This window comes from Pongo abelii, chromosome 13 (assembly GCF_028885655.2).
Source record: "Pongo abelii isolate AG06213 chromosome 13, NHGRI_mPonAbe1-v2.0_pri, whole genome shotgun sequence".
Taxonomy (NCBI): Eukaryota; Metazoa; Chordata; class Mammalia; order Primates; family Hominidae; genus Pongo; species Pongo abelii.
Window position 1 is genome coordinate 42590076 of NC_071998.2, and position 19095 is coordinate 42609170.

General features: G+C 38.2%; 1 protein-coding gene across 18 annotated transcripts in view; it reads right to left on the reverse strand.

Annotated features, from left to right (window-relative positions):
• Window positions 1-19095, reverse strand: part of CCDC171 (coiled-coil domain containing 171) — a 467560-nt gene that overhangs the window by 411263 nt on the left and 37202 nt on the right. For 10 of the 18 annotated variants that reach the window (XM_054519835.2, XM_054519832.2, XM_054519828.2 and 7 more), the window contains exons 5-6: window positions 17128-17318; window positions 14729-14860 (exon numbers count right to left, since the gene is read on the reverse strand). In XM_054519835.2, coding sequence (XP_054375810.2) covers window positions 14729-14860; window positions 17128-17318 — 323 coding nt within the window. The remainder of the gene's footprint in view (window positions 1-14728; window positions 14861-17127; window positions 17319-19095) is intronic. The other 8 variants (XM_054519839.2, XM_054519830.2, XM_054519836.2 and 5 more) reach the window with 1 other exon arrangement.

Below are 19095 nucleotides of genomic sequence, written 5' to 3' on the forward strand. Positions count from 1 at the left end.
AAACATAACATGGTCAATGTCAAGGAAGTGGAAGTTTAAGCAAGAATGAGATACAATTTCACACATACCCTATTTCAAAAGAAATTAAATCTGAAAAATACCAAGAGGCTGTAAAGGAAGAGAAACTCTTCTTTGAAATTGCTATACCCACTTAAGAGAACAATTTGGCACATATTTTATACACACTAAACACATACCCACATAAAAAGATCTGATGTTCATGGAATCACTGTCTGTAATAATTTAAACTTGGAAAGAACTTAAATCTCAGTGTCAGTGTTATGGTTTGAATGTATGTCCCTTCCAAAACTCACGTTGAAATGTAATCCCCCATGTGACAGTATTGAGAAGTGGGGCCTTTAAGAGAGGACTGGGTCATGACAGCTCTGCCCTCGTGAATGGGTTAATCCAATCATGGATTAATGTATTAATGGGTTATCATGGCAGTAGAACTGGTGGCTTTACAAGAAGATAAAGAGAGACCTGAGCTGGCACGCGCAGCCCACCAGCATGCAATGCCCTGTTCAACCTTGGACCTCTGCAGAGTTCCCATCAGCAAGAAGGCCCTCATCAGATGCAGTCCCTTGACATTAGATGTCTCAGCCTCCAGAACTGCAAGAATAAATTCCTTTTCTTTATAAATTAACCAGCTTCATATATTCTGTTATAAACAACAGAAAATGGACAAGGCAGTCAGGTAATGAGTAAATTATGGCACATGCACAAGATAAAATACTATACAGCAGTTAAACTGAATGAACAGAAGCTATTTTATTAACTTTAAGAAACCTCAAAAATACAAGTAGGCCAGGCGTGGTGGCTCACACTTGCAATACCAGCACTTTGATAGGCCAAGGCGGGTGGATCACTGGAACTCAGGAGTTCGAGAATAGATTGGCCAACATGGCGAAACCCTGTCTCTACTAAAAATGCAAAAATTAGCCAGGTGTGGTGACACATGCCTGTGGTCTCAGCTACTCAGGAGGCTGAGGTGGGAGGACTGCTTGAGCCCAGGAGGCAGAGGGTGCAGTGAACCAAGATCGTGCCACTGCACTCCAGCCTGGGTGACAGAGTGAGACCCTGTCTAAAAGAAAAAAAAAAGTGAAAAATATAAGTTGGACAAAGAAGCATCCTGTATGATATTCTAATGTATATCCTAAAACAAAAATACTAAAATAATACAATATACTGTCAATGTATACAGACAGAAAATTAAACACCAACTTCAGAATGGCAGTTATTCTTTTGGGGCTGAAGTGGTGGCAGGATGGGGAAGTGATTCAGAATTGTCTTCAACAATATAACAATTTACTGTTTGTTTCCAGTTCCAGTAAACATAACACACACTAACATAATCTAGGTAGCATTTGTTACATTAATGGTATTGCTGGGTTATATTGGGCATTGAGTATATATAAATCCCTGGGGGGGGTTGTATGTTCAAATATTTGCTTTAAGTTTATGGTTTTATCAGTATCATCCAATTCTGAGACGCAATGTAACACACAAGAAAATCCAAAAAAAAATCGACAAAAATACCTCATGCAATTTACAGAAAAACTTGCCCTCATCCCAAATAAATGTAACTTTAAAATTGGAAATCATCATTCTCAGTAAACTATCGCAAGAACAAAAAACCAAACACCACATATTCTCACTCATAGGTGGGAACTGAACAATGAGAACAGATGGACACAGGAAGGGGAACATCACACTCTGGGGACTGTTGTGGGGTGGGGGGAGGGGGGAGGGATAGCATTGGGAGATATACCTAATGCTAGATGACAAGTTGGTGGGTGCAGCGCACCAGCATGGCACATGTATACATATGTAACTTACCTGCACATTGCGCACATGTACCATAAAACCTAAAGTATAATAATAATAATAATAATAATAATAAAAGAAAAAAAAAAAAATTTTTGTTACAGAACATATTTTCTAATCACACCAAAAGCTACCTGCATCTTTATTATGTGTGTCTGTGTGTGTGAAATAAAATCATATTAAGGACATTGGAAATTGAGGGAGTTTCTTCTTTTTTCCACTAGAGGGGGTTGTTGAACTTAAAATATTTTAAAATGAGGCTTGTTTTTGAACTGACATTTAACATCACAGGAAACTACATTTGGCTGTTAGAAAATAATTGCTTTCTTTCCACATCTTCCAGAAACATAGCCCAAAAAGGATAATTCTTTATATACACTCATATAAACAACATTTCTCAGAATCCAAAATACGGTTCCGTTCCAATTCTGAAGAATTACACTGGTTAGAAAAGTATCAGAGCTAAATGTACTCCTCTTTTCTAGCTTATAAAATAAATCAATATAGCTAACTACAACCTTAATCTATTACATTATTATCTCCTGAAAGACCCAGAACAAGTTCCTCCTCTCTAAGTCCCCAAGGCCAGCAAAGTTCTACAATTACAAAGTGTTGTTGCTGTACAGTATAAACTGGTGCTTTGTATAACATGTATCATAATTGTGAATCCATAAGCTTGAAAACGCAACAATTACATTTCTAGGCATTTACATAGAAGAATCATTTGTATGACTGCTCAAAGATATGGACAAGAATGTTAGTGAATCATTAATTAGAGCTAAAACTTTTGAAAGAAATAAAATGTGCATCAATAAGAGATTGCTGAAATACAATATTCCCTCTTATCTGCGGTTTCATCTACCCTTTCAGTTACCCTGAGTCAACCGAGGTCCAAAAATAAGTGAATACAGTATAATAAGATATTTAGAGTGCGAGAAAGACCACACTCACATTACTTTTATTATAGTATCTTGTTATGATTGTTCTATTATTAGTTACATTGTTAATCTCTTACTGTGCCTAATTTATAAATTAAACTTTATCATAGGTATGTGTGTGTATAGAAAAAAACACAGCATATCTGCAGTTTCAGGCATCCACTGGTGTCATGTAACATATGCCCCATAGGTAAGGGAGAGACTACAGTATGTTAGGAAAATCCACATGACAGAATGCCATGCAAATACTAAAAGAATAAGGTATGAACATCAAAAGATGGATGCAAAATATTATTGAGGTGTATCATTTTATTTATGTAAAAACATAATGCTTCTATATCCTGACATGAGGAGTGAAATCAGAGGTGAAAGGGGGAAGACCCTTACTTTCTTGCTTTTAAATTTCCCTAAATTAGGGACTTTTTTTTTTTTTTTTTTTTGACAGAGTCTCACTCTGTCACCCAGGCTGGAGTGCAGTGGTGCGACCTTGGCTCACTGCCACCTCCACCTCCTGGGTTCAAGCGATTCTCTTGCCTCAGCCTCCTGAGTAGCTGGGATTACAGGTGCGTGCCACCACACCCGGCTAATTTTTTTTTTTTTTTTTTTTTTTTTTTAAGGAGAGACGGGGTTTCATGGTGTTAGCCAGGATGGTCTCAATCTCCTGACCTCATGATCTGCCCGCCTCAGCCTCCCAAAGTGCTGGGATTACAGGCATGAGCCACTCCGCCCGGCCAAATTAGGGGCGTTTTTATAACAAAGTTATCAGTGTCAAGAGTCCTTTTCTATGCCATTTGTTAATAGGATACCAGTACATAGTTTTCCAGAAGAAAAGAAATGCTCCTTGCTGCCTTTGATTATTTAAGGTAAACTTCCTTAAGGTGTTTACCTGTCATACATGTTAACATATGTTAATGTGTTACATAAATAAAATTATAAGCCAGGTGTGGTGGCTCAATTCTGTAATCTCAATACTTTGGGAGACTGAGGCAGAAGGATCACTTGAGCCCAGGAATTCAAGACCAGCCTGGACAACAAAGGAAGACCCCCATCTCTACAAAAATTTTAAAAATTAACCAGGCTTCATGGCACATGCTTATGGTCCCAGATACAAAGGAGGCTGAGGTAGGTAAAAGCTGCAGTGAGCTGTAATAGTCCCGCTGCACTCCAACCTGGGCAACAGAGCGAGACCTTGTCTCAAAAATATAAAATAATAAAACAAAATAAAATTATATTCCTAATATTTTACATCCATCTGTTTATGTTCATATCTTATTTCTGTGTGTCTTTGCATAGTATTCTGTTATGTGGATATTCCTAAAAACACTTTCTTTTCACGTAACTTCCTCCAAGTTGTCACTACATCACAATCATACTTACTGGGTCAGCTTTTGATATGTTGCACCCCAATCCCTAGATTCTCTTAAGGCCTATCAGAGCACGCCTACTAAGGCTGGTCTGATAACTTTCTTCACTGCCTCCCTACTCTTCCTCCTCTTTCTATAGTTCATGGAATTATTTTCAAGCTACACTTCCCATACCGTCACAAACTCCCGCATGCTTCAACCACTAGATACATACACCAAATTTAGTCAATGAATAAGGAAAGGATAACTGTATTCCCTGGTTAAGGTATACAATTTTGGAAATGAAATAAATATGAAAACATATATATTCATCTTCTAAATGTTTTCAATCCCACTGATAAAGTATACAGTGAAATTAACTGGAAAAATGACAAAGAAGGGGCATGATAGTTTAGAAACAAAGCTTTACCACCGCCTGTCCCACAATAGAAAAGCTTGTGGCAGGGCAAAGATTTCATGATGATATCGCCATAAGCAATTGCAACAGAAGCAAAAATTGACAAATGGGATCTAATTAAAAACTTAAGAGCTTCTGCACAGCAAAATAAACTATCATCAGAGCAAACAGGCAACCTACAGAATGGGAGAAAATTTTTGCAATCTATCCATCTGACAAAGGTCTAACATCCAGAATCTACAAGGAAATTAAACAAATCTACAAGAAAAAAAACAACCCCATCAAAAAGTGGGCAAAGGACATGAACAGACACTTCTCAGAAAAAAGACATTCATGCAGCCAACAAACATGAAAAAAAGCTCAACATCACTGATCATCAAAGAAATGCAAGTCAAAATCACAATGAGATACCATCTCAGGCCAGTCAGAATGGCAATTATTAAAAAGCCAAGAAACAACAGATGCTGGCAAGGTTGCAGTGAAAGAGGAATGCTTTTACAGTGTTGGTGGGAATGTAAATTAATTCAACCATTGTGGAAGACAGTGTGGCAATTCCTCAAAGATCTAGAACCAGAAATACCATTGACCCAGCAATCCCATTACTAGGTATATACCCAAAGGAATATAAATCATTCTACTATAAAGACACATGCACATGTATGCTCACTGCAGCACTATTCACAATAGCAAAGAGATGGAATCAACCCAAATGCCCATCAATGATAGGCTGGATAAAGAAAATGTGGTATATATACACCATAGAATACTACGCAGCCATAAATGAACGAAATCATGTCTTTTGCAGGCACATGGATAGAGCTGGAAGCCATTATCCTCAGCAAACTAATGCAGGGACAGAAAACCAAACACTGCGTGTTCTCACTTGTAAGTGGGAACTGAACAGTGAGAACACATGGACACAGAGAGGGGAACAACACACACTGGGGCCTGTCAGGGGTGGAGTGAGGGGAGGCAGAGCATTAGGAAAAACAGCTATGCATGCTGAGCTTAATACCTAGGTGATGGGTTGACAGGAGCAGCGAACCACCATGGCACATGTGTACCTATGTAACTAACCTGCACATCCTGCATATGTACCCAAAAACTTAAAATAAATCCCAGCACTTTGGGAGGCTGTGGCGGGAAGATCAGGAGGTCAGGAGATCGAGACCATCCTGGCTAACACGGTGAAACCCTGTCTCTACTAAAATAAAAAAAAAAACTTAGCTGGGCGTGGTGACGGGCGCCTGTAGTCCCAGCCACTCGGGAGGCTGAGGCAGGAGAATGGCATGAACCCGGGAGGTGGAGGTTGCAGTGAGCCGAGATCGCGCCACTGCACTCTGGTCTGGGTGACAGAGCGAGACTCTATCTCAAAAAAATAAATAAATAAATAAAAATTTAAAAAATTAAATAAAGCTGGGCGGGATGGCTCACGCCTGTAATCTCAGCACTTTGGGAGGCCGAGGCGGGCGGATCACCTGAGGTCCGGAGTTTGAAACCAGCCTTGCCAACCTGGCAAAACTCCATCTCTACTAAAAATACAAAAATTATGTGGGCTTGGTGGTGCGTGCCTGTAATCCCAGCTACTCAGGAGACTGAGGCAGGAGAATCGCTTGAACCCGGGAGATGGAGGTTGCAGTGAGCCGAGATCGCATCACTGCACTCCAGCCTGGACAACAGAGCGAGACTCTCTCTCAAAAAAAAAAAAAAAAAAAGAAATGAGAAACACTATCTTAAAATGAGGTAACTTTTTGGGTAACACCAATAAGAATTCACTCATGTTAATATTCCAGAGGACACCTCTATTTAGTGCTCCAATCTCCGAGAAAGAAAAAGAATATGGCATAAAATTGAGATTTTCTTTTTACAGTGGGTCTGAATTCTAAAGCCCAGATGAGAGAAATATTATAACAAGTTTTGTCTATTAAAGATGAGGTTTCACTGAGAAGGATTAAAAAAACTTATTTAAAAAACTGAATTCTCTTAGAGAGCTACACAAAGAGATCACTATAAGATACTAACACCTAATTATAGTATGTAAAACTAAACCCATCAACAGCCAACAGAGAAGAAAATTTCACTCCATCCTTCAGGTTGTTTTTAAAAAACTTTTTTTTAACATAAAGTCACAATAGTTTCTTAAGACTGATGTATAAAAGGAAAAGCTATTTTCTTTTGTTAATTAAAAAAAGGACAAGAAATTGAGAAACAGAGTTCTAAACATTCCAGTTACAAAATACAATAAAATTTACCTTACAAAAGCAGCAAAGCAAGATACTGCTCACAGTAACTAGAGAGCATATTCCCGCATTTTTCTGTACACCTCACAATGAAAGACAGATGCCTAATTTTAAATTCTTTTAGTACTTTATATATAAACTTTGGTATAACCACAATGTTTCATTTAGGATTTACAGGACTGATCTGGAAATGAGACCAAAATCACATCATCCACATATTTATACACAGGCCTTTGAATTATATTTTATAAATTTAGACCTTTGGCTGAGTGTTTAGAAATAAAAGAGCTATTTTAATTTACTTAATTTTGCTTGTATATTCCTTTAAGACACTTATCAACAACTTAAATATCATGTGCTCTGTGAAGTCTTCCTTAGTCTCCCAGACAGCTAATCAACTTCTCTTTTGTGGTACTACAGCATTTTATTTAAAATTTTATCAAACAATATTTTCTCTCTTTACATGTCTCTGCGCTGAAATATCTTCGAGGACAGAAAACAGGTCTTAATCAGTTTTACAGCCTCAGTATCCAGAGCAGTAACTCAGTAAGTACTTAGAGAATGAATGAACGAGCAAATGAACTAATGAACTAATAAACTACACAAACTACAAACAGAATACAAGAGGTCTAAAGCATGGTTGTACTGTCCTTCCAGATTCTACAGAAGAGGTGAATGCAGAGAAAAGCACTGCACAAAGACCGAAGGTTTAGAAAAGCTGTGGTTTCATTGGTATTTTCAATACTGACATATATAACAAATTCAGAATTTCTACTGTTCACTACCAGCTTTTACTCTTAAAAAAAATTAAGTGGCGGTGGAGCCAAGATGGCCGAATAGGAACAGCTCCAGTCTACAGCTCCCAGCGTGAGTGACGCAGAAGACGAATGATTTCAGCATTTCCAACTGAGGTACCAGGTTCATCTCACTGGGGATTGTCGGACAGTGGGTGCAGGACAGTGGGTACAGCGCACTAAGCGTGAGCCAAAGCAGGCTGAGGCATCGCCTCACCCAGGAAGCACAAGGGGTCAGGGAATTCCCTTTCCTAGCCAAGGAAAGGGGTGACAGACAGCACCTGTAAATCAGGTCACTCCTACCCTAATACTGTGCTTTTCCAATGGTCTTAGCAAACGGCACGCCAGGAGACTGTATCCCGCGCCTGGCTCAGAGGGTCCTACACCCACAGAGCCTCCCTCATTGCTAGCACAGCAGTCTGAGATCAAACTGCAAGACAGTAGCGAGGCTGGGGGAGGGGCGCCCGCCATTGCCGAGGCTTCAGTAGGTAAACAAAGCGGCCAGGAAGCTCGAACTGGGTGGAGCCCACCGCAGCTCAAGGAGGCCTGCCTGCCTCTGTAGACTCCACTTCTGGGGGCAGGGCATAGCGAAACAAAAGGCAGCAGAAACCTCTGCAGACTTAAATGTCCCTGTCTCACAGCTTTGAAGAGAGTAGTGGTTCTCCTAGCAGGCAGCTGGAGATCTGAGAATGGACAGACTGCCTCCTCAAGTGGGTCCCTGACCCCCAAGTAGCCTAACTGGGAGGCATCCCCCAGTAGGGGCAGACTGACACCTCACACGGCCGGGTACTCCTGTGAGACAAAACTTCCAGAGGAACGATCAGGCAGCAACATTGGCTGTTCACCAATATCCGCTGTTCTGCAGCCTCCACTTCTGATACCCAGGCAAACAGGGTCTGGAGTGCACTTCCAGCAAACACCAACAGACCTTCAGCTGAGTGTCCTGTTAGAAGGAAAACTAACAAATAAAAAGGACATCTACACCAAAACCCCATCTGTACGTCACCATCATCAAAGACCAAAGGTAGATAAAACCACAAAGATGGGGAAAAAACAGAGCAGAAACACTGGAAACTCTAAAAATCAGAGTGCCTCTCCCCCTCTAAAGGAACACAGCTCCTCACCATCAATGGACCAAACCTGGACAGAGAATAACTTTGACGAGTGGAGAGAAGAAGGCTTCAGACAATCAAACTACTCTGAGCTAAAGGAGGAAGTTAGAACCCATGGCAAAGAAGTTGAAAAAGATTAGACGAATGGCTAACTAGAATAACCAACGCAGAGAAGTCCTTAAAGGACCTGATGGAGCTGAAAACCACAGCACGAGAACTACGAGATGAATGCACAAGCTTCAGTAGCCGATTCGATCAACTGGAAGAAAGGGTATCAGTGATGGAAGATGAAATGAATGAAATGAAGTGAGAAGAGAAGTTAAGAGAAAAAAGAGTAAAAAGAAATGAACAAAGTCTCCAAGAAATATGGGACCATGTGAAAAGACCAAATATACGTCTGAATGTTGTACCTGAAAGTGACGGGGAGAATGGAACCAAGTGGAAAACACTCTGCAGGATATTATCCAGGAGAACTTCCCCAATCTAGCGAGGCAGGCCAACATTCAGATTCAGGAAATACAGAGAACTCCACAAAGATACTCCCCGAGAAGAGCAACTCCCAAGGCACATAATTGTCAGATTCACCAAAGTTAAAATGAAGGAAAAAATGTTAAGGGCAGCCAGAGAGAAAGGTCGGGTTACCCACAAAGGAAAGCCCATCATACTAACAGTGGATCTCTCAGCAGAAACTCTACAAGCCAGGAGAGAGTGGGGGCCAATATTCAACATTCTTGAAGAAAAGAATTTTCAACCCAGAATTTCATATCCAGCCAAACTAAGCTTCATAAGTGAAGGAGAAATAAAATACTTTAGAGACCAGCAAATGCTGAGAGATTTTGTCACCACCAGGCCTGCCCTGCAAGAGCTCCTGAAAGAAGCTCTAAACATGGAAAGGAACAACCGGTACCAGCCACTGCAAAAACATGCCAAATTGTAAAGACCATCAAGCCTAGGAAGAAACTGCATCAACTAATGAGCAAAATAACCAGCTAACATCACAATGACAGGATCAAATTCACACATAATAATATTAACCTTAAATGTAAATGGGTTAAACGCTCCAATTAAGAGACACAGACTGGCAAACTGGATAAAGAGTCAAGACCCATCAGTGTGCTGTATTCAGGAGACCCATCTCACGTACAGAGACACACATAGGCACAAAATAAAGGGATGGAGGAAGATCCACCAAGCAAATGGAAAACAAAAAAAGGCAGGGGTTGCAATCCTAGTCTCTGATAAAACAGACTTTAAATCAACAAAGATCAAAAGAGACAAAAAAGGCCATTACATAATGGTAAAGGGATCAATTCAACAAGAAGAGCTAACTATCCTAAATATATATGCACCCAATACAGGAGCACCCAGATTCATAAAGCAAGCTCTTAGAGATCCACAAAGAGACTTAGACTCCCACACAATAATAATGGGAGACTTCAACACCCCGCTGTCAACATTAGACAGATCAACGAGACAGAAAGTTAACAAGGATATCCAGGAACTGAACTCAGCTCTGCACCAAGTGGACCTAATAGACATCTACAGAACTCTCCACCCCAAATCAACAGAATACAAATTCTTTTCAGCACCACACCACACCTATTCCAAAACTGACCACACAGTTGGAAGTAAAGCACTCCTCAGCAAATATAAGAGAACAGAAATTATAACAAACTGTCTCTCAGACCACAGTGCAATCAAACTAGAACTCAGGATTAAGAAACTCACTCAAAACCGCTCAACTACATGGAAACTGAACAACCTGCTCCTGAATGACTACTGGGTACATAACAAAATGAAGACAGAAATAAAGATGTTCTTTGAAACCAATGATAAAAAAGACACAACATACCAGAATCTCTGGGACACATTCAAAGCAGTGTGTAGAGGGAAATTTATAGCACTAAATGCCCACAAGAGAAAGCAGGAAAGATCTAAAATTGACACCCTAACATCACAATTAAAAGAACTAGAGAAGCAAGAGCAAACACATTCAAAAGCTAGCAGAAGGCAAGAAATAACTAAGATCAGAGCAGAACCGAAGGAGACAGAAACACAAAAAAACCCTTCAAAAAATCAATGAATCCAGGAGCTGGTTTTTTGAAAAGATCAACAAAATTGATAGACCACTAGCAAGACTAATAAAGAAGAAAAGAGAGAAGAATCAAATAGACACAATAAAAAATGATAAAGGGGATATCACCACCAATCCCACAGAAATACAAACTACCATCAGAAAATACTATAAACACCTCTGCGCAAATAAACTAGAAAATCTAGAAGAAATGGATAAATTCCTGGACACATACACCCTCCCATGACTAAACCAGGAAGAAGCTGAATCTCTGAATAGACCAATAACAGGCTCTGAAATTGAGGCAATAATTAATAGCTTACCAACCAAAAAAAGTTCAGGACCAGATGGATTCACAGCCAAATTCTACCAGAGGTACAAGGAGGGGCAGGTACCATTCCTTCTGAAACTATTACAATCAATAGAAAAAGAGAGAATCCTCCCTAACTCATTTTATGAGGCCAGCGTCATCCTGATACCAAAGCCTGGCAGAGACACAACAAAAAAAAGAGAATTTTAGACCAATATCCTTGATGAACATCGATGCAAAAATCCTCAATAAAATACTGGCAAACAGAATCCAGCAGCACACCAAAAAGCTTATCCACCATGATCAAGTGGGCTCCATCCCTGGGATGCAAGGCCGGTTCAACATATGCAAATCAATAAACGTAATCCAGCATATAAACAGAACCAAAGACAAAGACCACATATTATCTCAATAGATGCAGAAAAGGACTTTGACAAAATTCAACAACTCCTTCCTGCTAAAAACTCTCAATAAACTAGGTATTGATGGGACGTATCTCAAAATAATAAGAGCTCTTTATGACAAACCCACAGCCAATATCATACTCAATGGGCAAAAACTAGAAGCATTCCCTTTGAAAACTGGCACAAGACAGGGATGCCCCCTCTCACCACTCCTATACAACATAGTGTTGGAAGTTCTGGCCAGGGCAGTCAGGCAGGAGAAGGAAATCAAGGGTATTTAATTAGGAAAAGAGGAAGTAAAATTGTCCCTGTTTGCAGACGACATGATTGTATATCTAGAAAACCCCATTGTCTCAGCCCAAAATCTCCTTAAGCTGATAAGCAACTTCAGCAAAGTCTCAGGATACAAAATCAATGTGCAAAAATCACAAGCATTCATATACACCAAGAACAGACAGAGAGCCAAATCATGAGTGAACTCCCATTCACAATTGCTTCAAAGAGAATAAAATACCTAGGAATCCAACTTACAAGCGATGTGAAGGACCTCTTCAAGGAGAACTACAAACCGCTGCTCAACGAAATAAAAGAGGATACAAACAAAGGGAAGAACATTCCATGTTCATGGGTAGGAAGAATCAATATCATGAAATTGGCCATACTGCCCAGGGTAATTTATAGATTCAATGCCATCCCCATCAAGCTACCAATGACTTTCTTCACAGAATTGGAAAAAACTACTTTCAAGTTTATATGGAACCAAAAAAGAGCCCACCTTGCCAAGTCAATCCTAAGCCAAAAGAACAAAGCTGGAGGCATCACGCTACCTGGCTTCAAACTATAATACAAGGGTACAGTAACCAAAACAGCATGGTACTGGTACCAAAATAGAGATATAGACCAATGGAACAGAACAGAGCCCTCAGAAATAATGCCACATATCTACAACTATCTGATCTTTGACAAACCTGACAAAAACAAGAAATGGGGCAAGGATTCCCTATTTAATAAATGGTGCTGGGAAAACTGGCTAGCCATATGTAGAAAGCTGAAACTGGATCCCTTCCTTACACCTCATACAAAAATTAATTCAAGATGGATTAAAGACTTACATGTTAGACCTGAAACCATAACAACCCTAGAAGAAAACCTAGGCAATACCATTCAGGACACAGGCATGGGCAAGGACTTCATGTCTAAAACACCAAAAGCAATGGCAACAAAAGCAAAAATTGACAAATGGGATCTCATTAAACTAAAGAGCTTCTGCACAGCAAAAGAAACTACCCTCAGAGTGAACAGGCAACCTACAGAATGGGAGAAAATTTTTGCAATCTACTCATCTGACAAAGGGCTAATATCCAGAATCTACAAAGAACTCAAACAAATTTACAAGAAAAAAACAAACAACCCCATCAACAAGTGGGCGAAGGATATGAATAGACACTTCTCAAAAGAAGACATTTATGCAGCCAAAAGACACATAAAAAAATGTTCATCATCACTGGCCATCAAAGAAATGCAAATGAAAACCACAATGAGATAGCATCTCACACCAGTTAGAATGGCAATCACTAAAAAGTCAGGAAACAACAGGTGCTGGAGAGGATGTGGAGAAACAGAAACACTTTTACACTGTTGGTGGGACTGTAAACTAGTTCAACCATTGTGGAAGTCAGTGTGGCGATTCCTCAGGGATCTAGAACTAGAAATACCATTTGACCCAGCCATCCCATTACTGGGTATATACCCAAAGGATTATAAAACATGCTGCTATAAAGACACATGCACACATGTTTATGGTGGCACTATTCTCAATAGCAAAGACTTGGAACCAACCCAAATGTCCAACAATGATCGACTGGATTAAGAAAATGTGGCACATATACACCATGGAATACTATGCAGCCATAAAAAATGATAATTTCATGTCCTCTGTAGGGACATGGATGAAGCTGGAAACCATCATTGTCAGCAAACTATCACAAGGAGAAAAACCAAACACTGCATGTTCTCACTCATAGGTGGGAACTGAACAATGAGAACACATGGGCACAGGAAGGGGAATATCACACACCAGGGCCTGTTGTGGGGTCAGGGGAGCGGGGAGGGATAGCATTAGGGGATATACCTAACGTTAAATGACGAGTGAATGGGTGCAGCACACCAACATGGCACATGTATACATATGTAACAAACCTGCACGTTGTGCACATGTACCCTAAAACTTAAAGTATAATAACAAAAAATTAAGTGGCTTCTATTCTCTGCATATTTTTGGTCAACTTCTGTGTTGCAAAGTTGTTTGTGACACACAATTACTCCAAAATGTATTATATGTGGATATTTTTCATTCTTGTGAAAAATGCATATCTTTTACATCTATATAAAGGTTATTTCAATTTGTCATTCTGCGTAGAAAAAATACATAAAACACATTGTGTTATCACAAAATAACTAGAAGAAGTGATGAAAATGTATTTGAAGTTTTAAGTTAGTTGATTCACGGGTTTTTTTTCATGGGTTAGTTGATTCATGGTTAGTTTTTTCATGGGTAAAGAGGATTACCTTCACAAATTTCCTTTAAAACACAAAATAACACACTAGTTTGAGTTTCTCCTACCTCTCCTTCAAAATAAATACATATAATCTCCTGAAAAAATGCAAAGTACACTGGAGTGAGAATCCAGAGGCCTGCAGCCTTTTCCCAGATTAATCATTCAGTCTATAACCTAAGTCAGTAACTTCCAAATCTCCAACTGCTCATGTATAAAGGGGATTAGATGTAATCAGTAATTTTCAAATTGGACTATAGAAGCCTCAGGGATTCTGCGTGTTTCAGGGGTGGAGGAATAGTGGATAATTAAGAATTCGTACTTCTTAAAAAGAGTTCAAAAATTACTACACTATATGATTTGTAAGGATTCTTTAACATCCAGAATCCTATTATTCTATTTATTTTTCCTATTCAAAACAGCTATTAGTCTCAAATTTTAAATTGGAAAAATAAAATACCAAATATATATACATCCTTCTTAAAAATCACATAAGGTATGCAATGGAAATCACTGAACTCTAAACACTAATGGTATCTGTGGGTAACAGTTGCCCTATTGTCATGTAACAGCAAATGAAATGTGGCCTTCCAGAATCAAAACTAGAAATTATTTTCCCTTTGAGAGAGTCAATTATCCCACTAATGTAATTTTGAATATCATAAGCACTAAAAATATATATTTAAGGAACTGAATTATTATTTTTAAAATACCTGTACTATAAATTGTAATTCTCTTCTTTCTGCTTCCCATTGTTCTTCTTGTAATCTAAAATCCTCCAGTGCTGTCTCCCTGATATGAGACTCCATCTCATTCTTCTCCTGTTGATGTTTTTCCAACACTTCCTTTATATAAATAAAATCTTGCTTTACTATTAGATCAATAAAAGTTATCTTTCTTCCTTCATCCCCAGTTTAAATGTACAAAGAGGCTCTCCTTACCTATAGATGTTAAAACTCATCATAATTCATGTTAAAATCATTAATAAAACTATAATTTGATCAACAGAATGTAGATCTGAGTAAGAAACTATGTTTATTTAAACAACAGATTATACCTTGTTTATATAGGCATATATTTACCTATTACCTATATATAAGTATATATAAGCAACAGGTTGTATATACCTGATTATATAGGGATATATTTGATCCAATTTTTCTGAAAAATGTAACTTCAGAGGTTTGAACAAAATATCAATATATGATATCATATGATAGATATAAACAAAGTAGATTCCATTTAATATGGAAATCTCTACCTGTGATCAAAATGTTTGGATTATCCCTGATAATTTATATATAAATTTGACACAGAACAATGTATTTCCAAAAGGGAAAAAGGGGCAAAGAAAAGAATTCTGTGCAACAAATTAGGATAAGGAAACTCTAGAATGTTAAAAATTTGAAAAGCAAAAAACAAAAAATTTAAGTATGGACTTTAATTTCTAGTTCTATAGATAAACAATACTTGAAAAAATGCATTTCCTTTTGGGTTTTCTGAGGTGTACTGCAAGATCTAATTTGGTTTAATATCTTAAAAACATAAAATGCAATTTGCTGAGAAGCCCAATTTTCTAACTATAGGGTTTAAAATTAAGTTCCCATTAACAGAAGAAAAAGTCTACGGTTTACATGCGAGAGAAAGAAAGCCTCCCATGTCCACATAATGGTAGCATAGATCTGTATAACAAATATTACCCTCCTAACTTATAGAAAGAAAGCTTTCAGAAAGAGCCTTGAGGCTTTTTTTCCCCCAAGGGCTAAATAGTGACTCAGATTCAACTCCAAACTGTCCCAAGGGTCTCTGTGCAGATTAGTTTAAAGCCAATAGCCTAAAATTAAAGCACAATTCTCCTAAGCAGCTAATTGAGATCAGATCAAAATCTTCTACCTTCAGGTGCAAGCTGATTGGCTGAAGAAATACTGCCACCATCGCCCTCCTCTCCACATAACTCCAAAACATTTTATGTGGGGAAGGTTATACAGGCCCATCCAAGAACTTGTAATATCAGCTACCACGGAAACCTCCCCCATTCACACACTAATGGAGCCCTTCCGCATGCCAGCTACTGTTCCAGGGTCTAAGAATACAGTAGTAAACAAAAGAAACAATATATGACTACTGATGTGGAAGAAATCAAAAGTAAATTTGCTGACAAAGACAACATCTGGGAACGACTGTGCAAAAACTTCTACAGTTTGTAAATGCTTTTGTGTAATTAATTTTTAGTAAAGAAACATTTCCAGAATTCAAAAAAGCCATTTACACCAATGGTAAAGGTAGAACATTTTTATCACCGTTTTTTTTTCTTTGTTTTGTTTTTTGCGGGGAGACAGGGTCTTACTATATTGCTCAGGCTGGAGTACAGTGGCTATTCATAGACCCAATCATGGTACACTGCGGCCTCAAACTTCTGGCCTCAAGTGATCCTCCCACCTCAACCTCCCTACTAGCTGGAACTACAGGCGTGCACCACCATACCTGGCTTTGTCATGATTTTTTTTTTTTTCATTTAAACTGTTACTTAAAAAAAAATGGCAAATATAGACAACTCAAAATCTACCTTTTAAGTCAATGGCAACTTCAACCTTATACCACTTTTACTTTAGGGAGTAAAAAGGGAACAAAAAATGAGGGAATAAATAGCTCGCAATTTTAGGAGAAGTTAAATGTGTTACATATCATGTCTATACAGAACATGCTCTACATAGACAGTGAAGCTCACATCAAACATACAAATATTTTTCTATATTTATTGTATATTCAGATCAAACTCCAGGGCCCATATTTCTAAAATTCCAAATTTTCATATTGCTAGACAAAAAGAGCTGTAGATTCTTACCTTCTTACAATATGCCCATATAAGTGCTTTGTTGGCTTTTAACATTTTGATTAGTGACCACAAACCATTTTTCACCCCAAAAAGTATACCTATTAATATACTCCAAAAGAGACCAGCAAATACGCCCCTAAAAAAGAAAAAATGGGAGGGAGGAAGGAAGGAGGAAGGAAAAAGGAAGGAAGGAAATCCAGGATAACTTCAAGTAATGTACAACACATCTCGGTGAATATTACATATTGGAAAATTCCTTTATAAAAACTATTTTACCTGTAGAGTTTTCTCTAGTCTGCTTTTTTCTTTCATAAGTAAATCATATTCTCGATTGCAATTTTGGATCATATTGTCTCTTTCCTCCAAATCATGTTCAAATCTTCTGCATTCTTCTTTCCATTTTTGCTGAGAAGTCTGAAATGCTTTCTCAGTCTCATTTGTCTTTGCTTGAAGTTCTGAATTCTGTGCTATTAAGAATAGAATAATAGGTACATTTACAACCATGAATTAAGTAACAAGGAGCCCCAAAACCTAGACATTGGAGTTGACATCATTTACAGCATGATCCTAGGATAAAACATTTAACTTTTCCATTAAAGTAAACTCTTGAAAACCTTTCCAGTCCAGTAAACTCTTGAAAAGCTCACAGTCTCTAAACCAATCTATTCTATAATTTTCAATCTCTTCTTCCCCTTCAGACAATGATGATTTTGCTATGAAATAGTGTGACATATTTCTGAAGGCATAGCCAAGTTTAGGTGCACTTCTAGCACCAGCTGCAACTCTATCGGTTTTTGTCCTATTCAAGAAAACAAACCAGCTGAGTGTGGTGGTGCACACCTGTAATCCCAGCTACTCTGGAGGCTGAGGTGGGAGGATCACTTGAGCCTAGGAGTTCAAGACCAGCCTGAGCAACATAGGGAGACCTCCTCTCAGATTAAAAAAAAAAAAAAAAGAAAGAAAGAAAGAAAGAAAAAGGAGAAGAAGAAAGAAAAATCAATTTTTAAGACTGTGATATATAGGGCAAGTTTTTAAAAACAGTAGATTACAAATTTTTATATTTGACTACTGACAACACTAGTTGTAACACATCTTACACAAGTGTCACAAAGCTGAGGCTGGAAACCACTACCCCAACCCTTAGAACTGTAGCTATTTACTTTGCCAGATTTAGGTGCAACTCACCTCCTACCCTATTACCTCAACAATAACCAACACCTATCAACACACACCGCTGCTCTGTTTCAGCACCTAGAAAAGAAGGAAATACTCCCAGGTCTGGCTCCAACACCTGCCACCTTATTAAACCTCCCTGATTCTCTGATTCTCACTAGGAATAAGAATGTCCCTAGTTAAGTTTTTGTGAAGATAAAATGAGGAAATGTCAATAAAAACACGTGTTAAAAGATGCCACAGCTACATTAGCAGTATTTCTAAATTATATTTCTTTGCATTTTGAATCAATCATACATTCAAAACGTTCAAAATACAAACGTATAAAAGGTACAAAAGGAAATACATTAAAAGTCCCCCTCCCATTCAGCTGCCATCTCCAGAAGACATTCTTCCATTGTCTCTCATCCAGCATTGCAGGAAAGTAGTTTGAGGCCATTTTGACTCCTGATTCTTTGCATTTGACCTATTTTTCTTTTCTCGTGAAAGCTTTAGAATCTTCTCTTTGTCTTTTTCTGAAATTTCATAATGCTATGCCTGCAGTAGGTCTACTTCTTTCCATAATGGTAAATATTCAATAGACTCTTTCAATCTGGCAATTCATGTCCTTTAGTTCTGAGATGTTATCTTGAGTTATTTTCATTGATGATTTATCATACATTTCTGTTTTCTCTCGTACATCTTTCACTATTCCCTATTATTTAAATTGGTCCTCAAATTTTTTCATCTCCTCTCTCCTATTTTTCTACCTCTGTCTTTTTAATTCTAATTTCTGGGAGGTTTCTTCCATCTTCATCTTCCAGTGCTTCTAGGGACATTTTTCATTTCTGCCTTCATATTTTTAATTTGTTAATTTTTTTAAGCCAAACTGTATCCAACTTTATTAACCATATTTTTCACAAACAATAATGGTATTGTAGGCAGGTATTTCAGTTAACAGTATACAACTTTCAAACCCCCTTCTTCAAAGGACTACCAAAATCAGAAAGCCACTATAAACCCAATGAAGTCCTCATTTGATGTTCTGAACAGGGAGTTTAGAGTGGGGGTTGACATTTCACATTAACATGT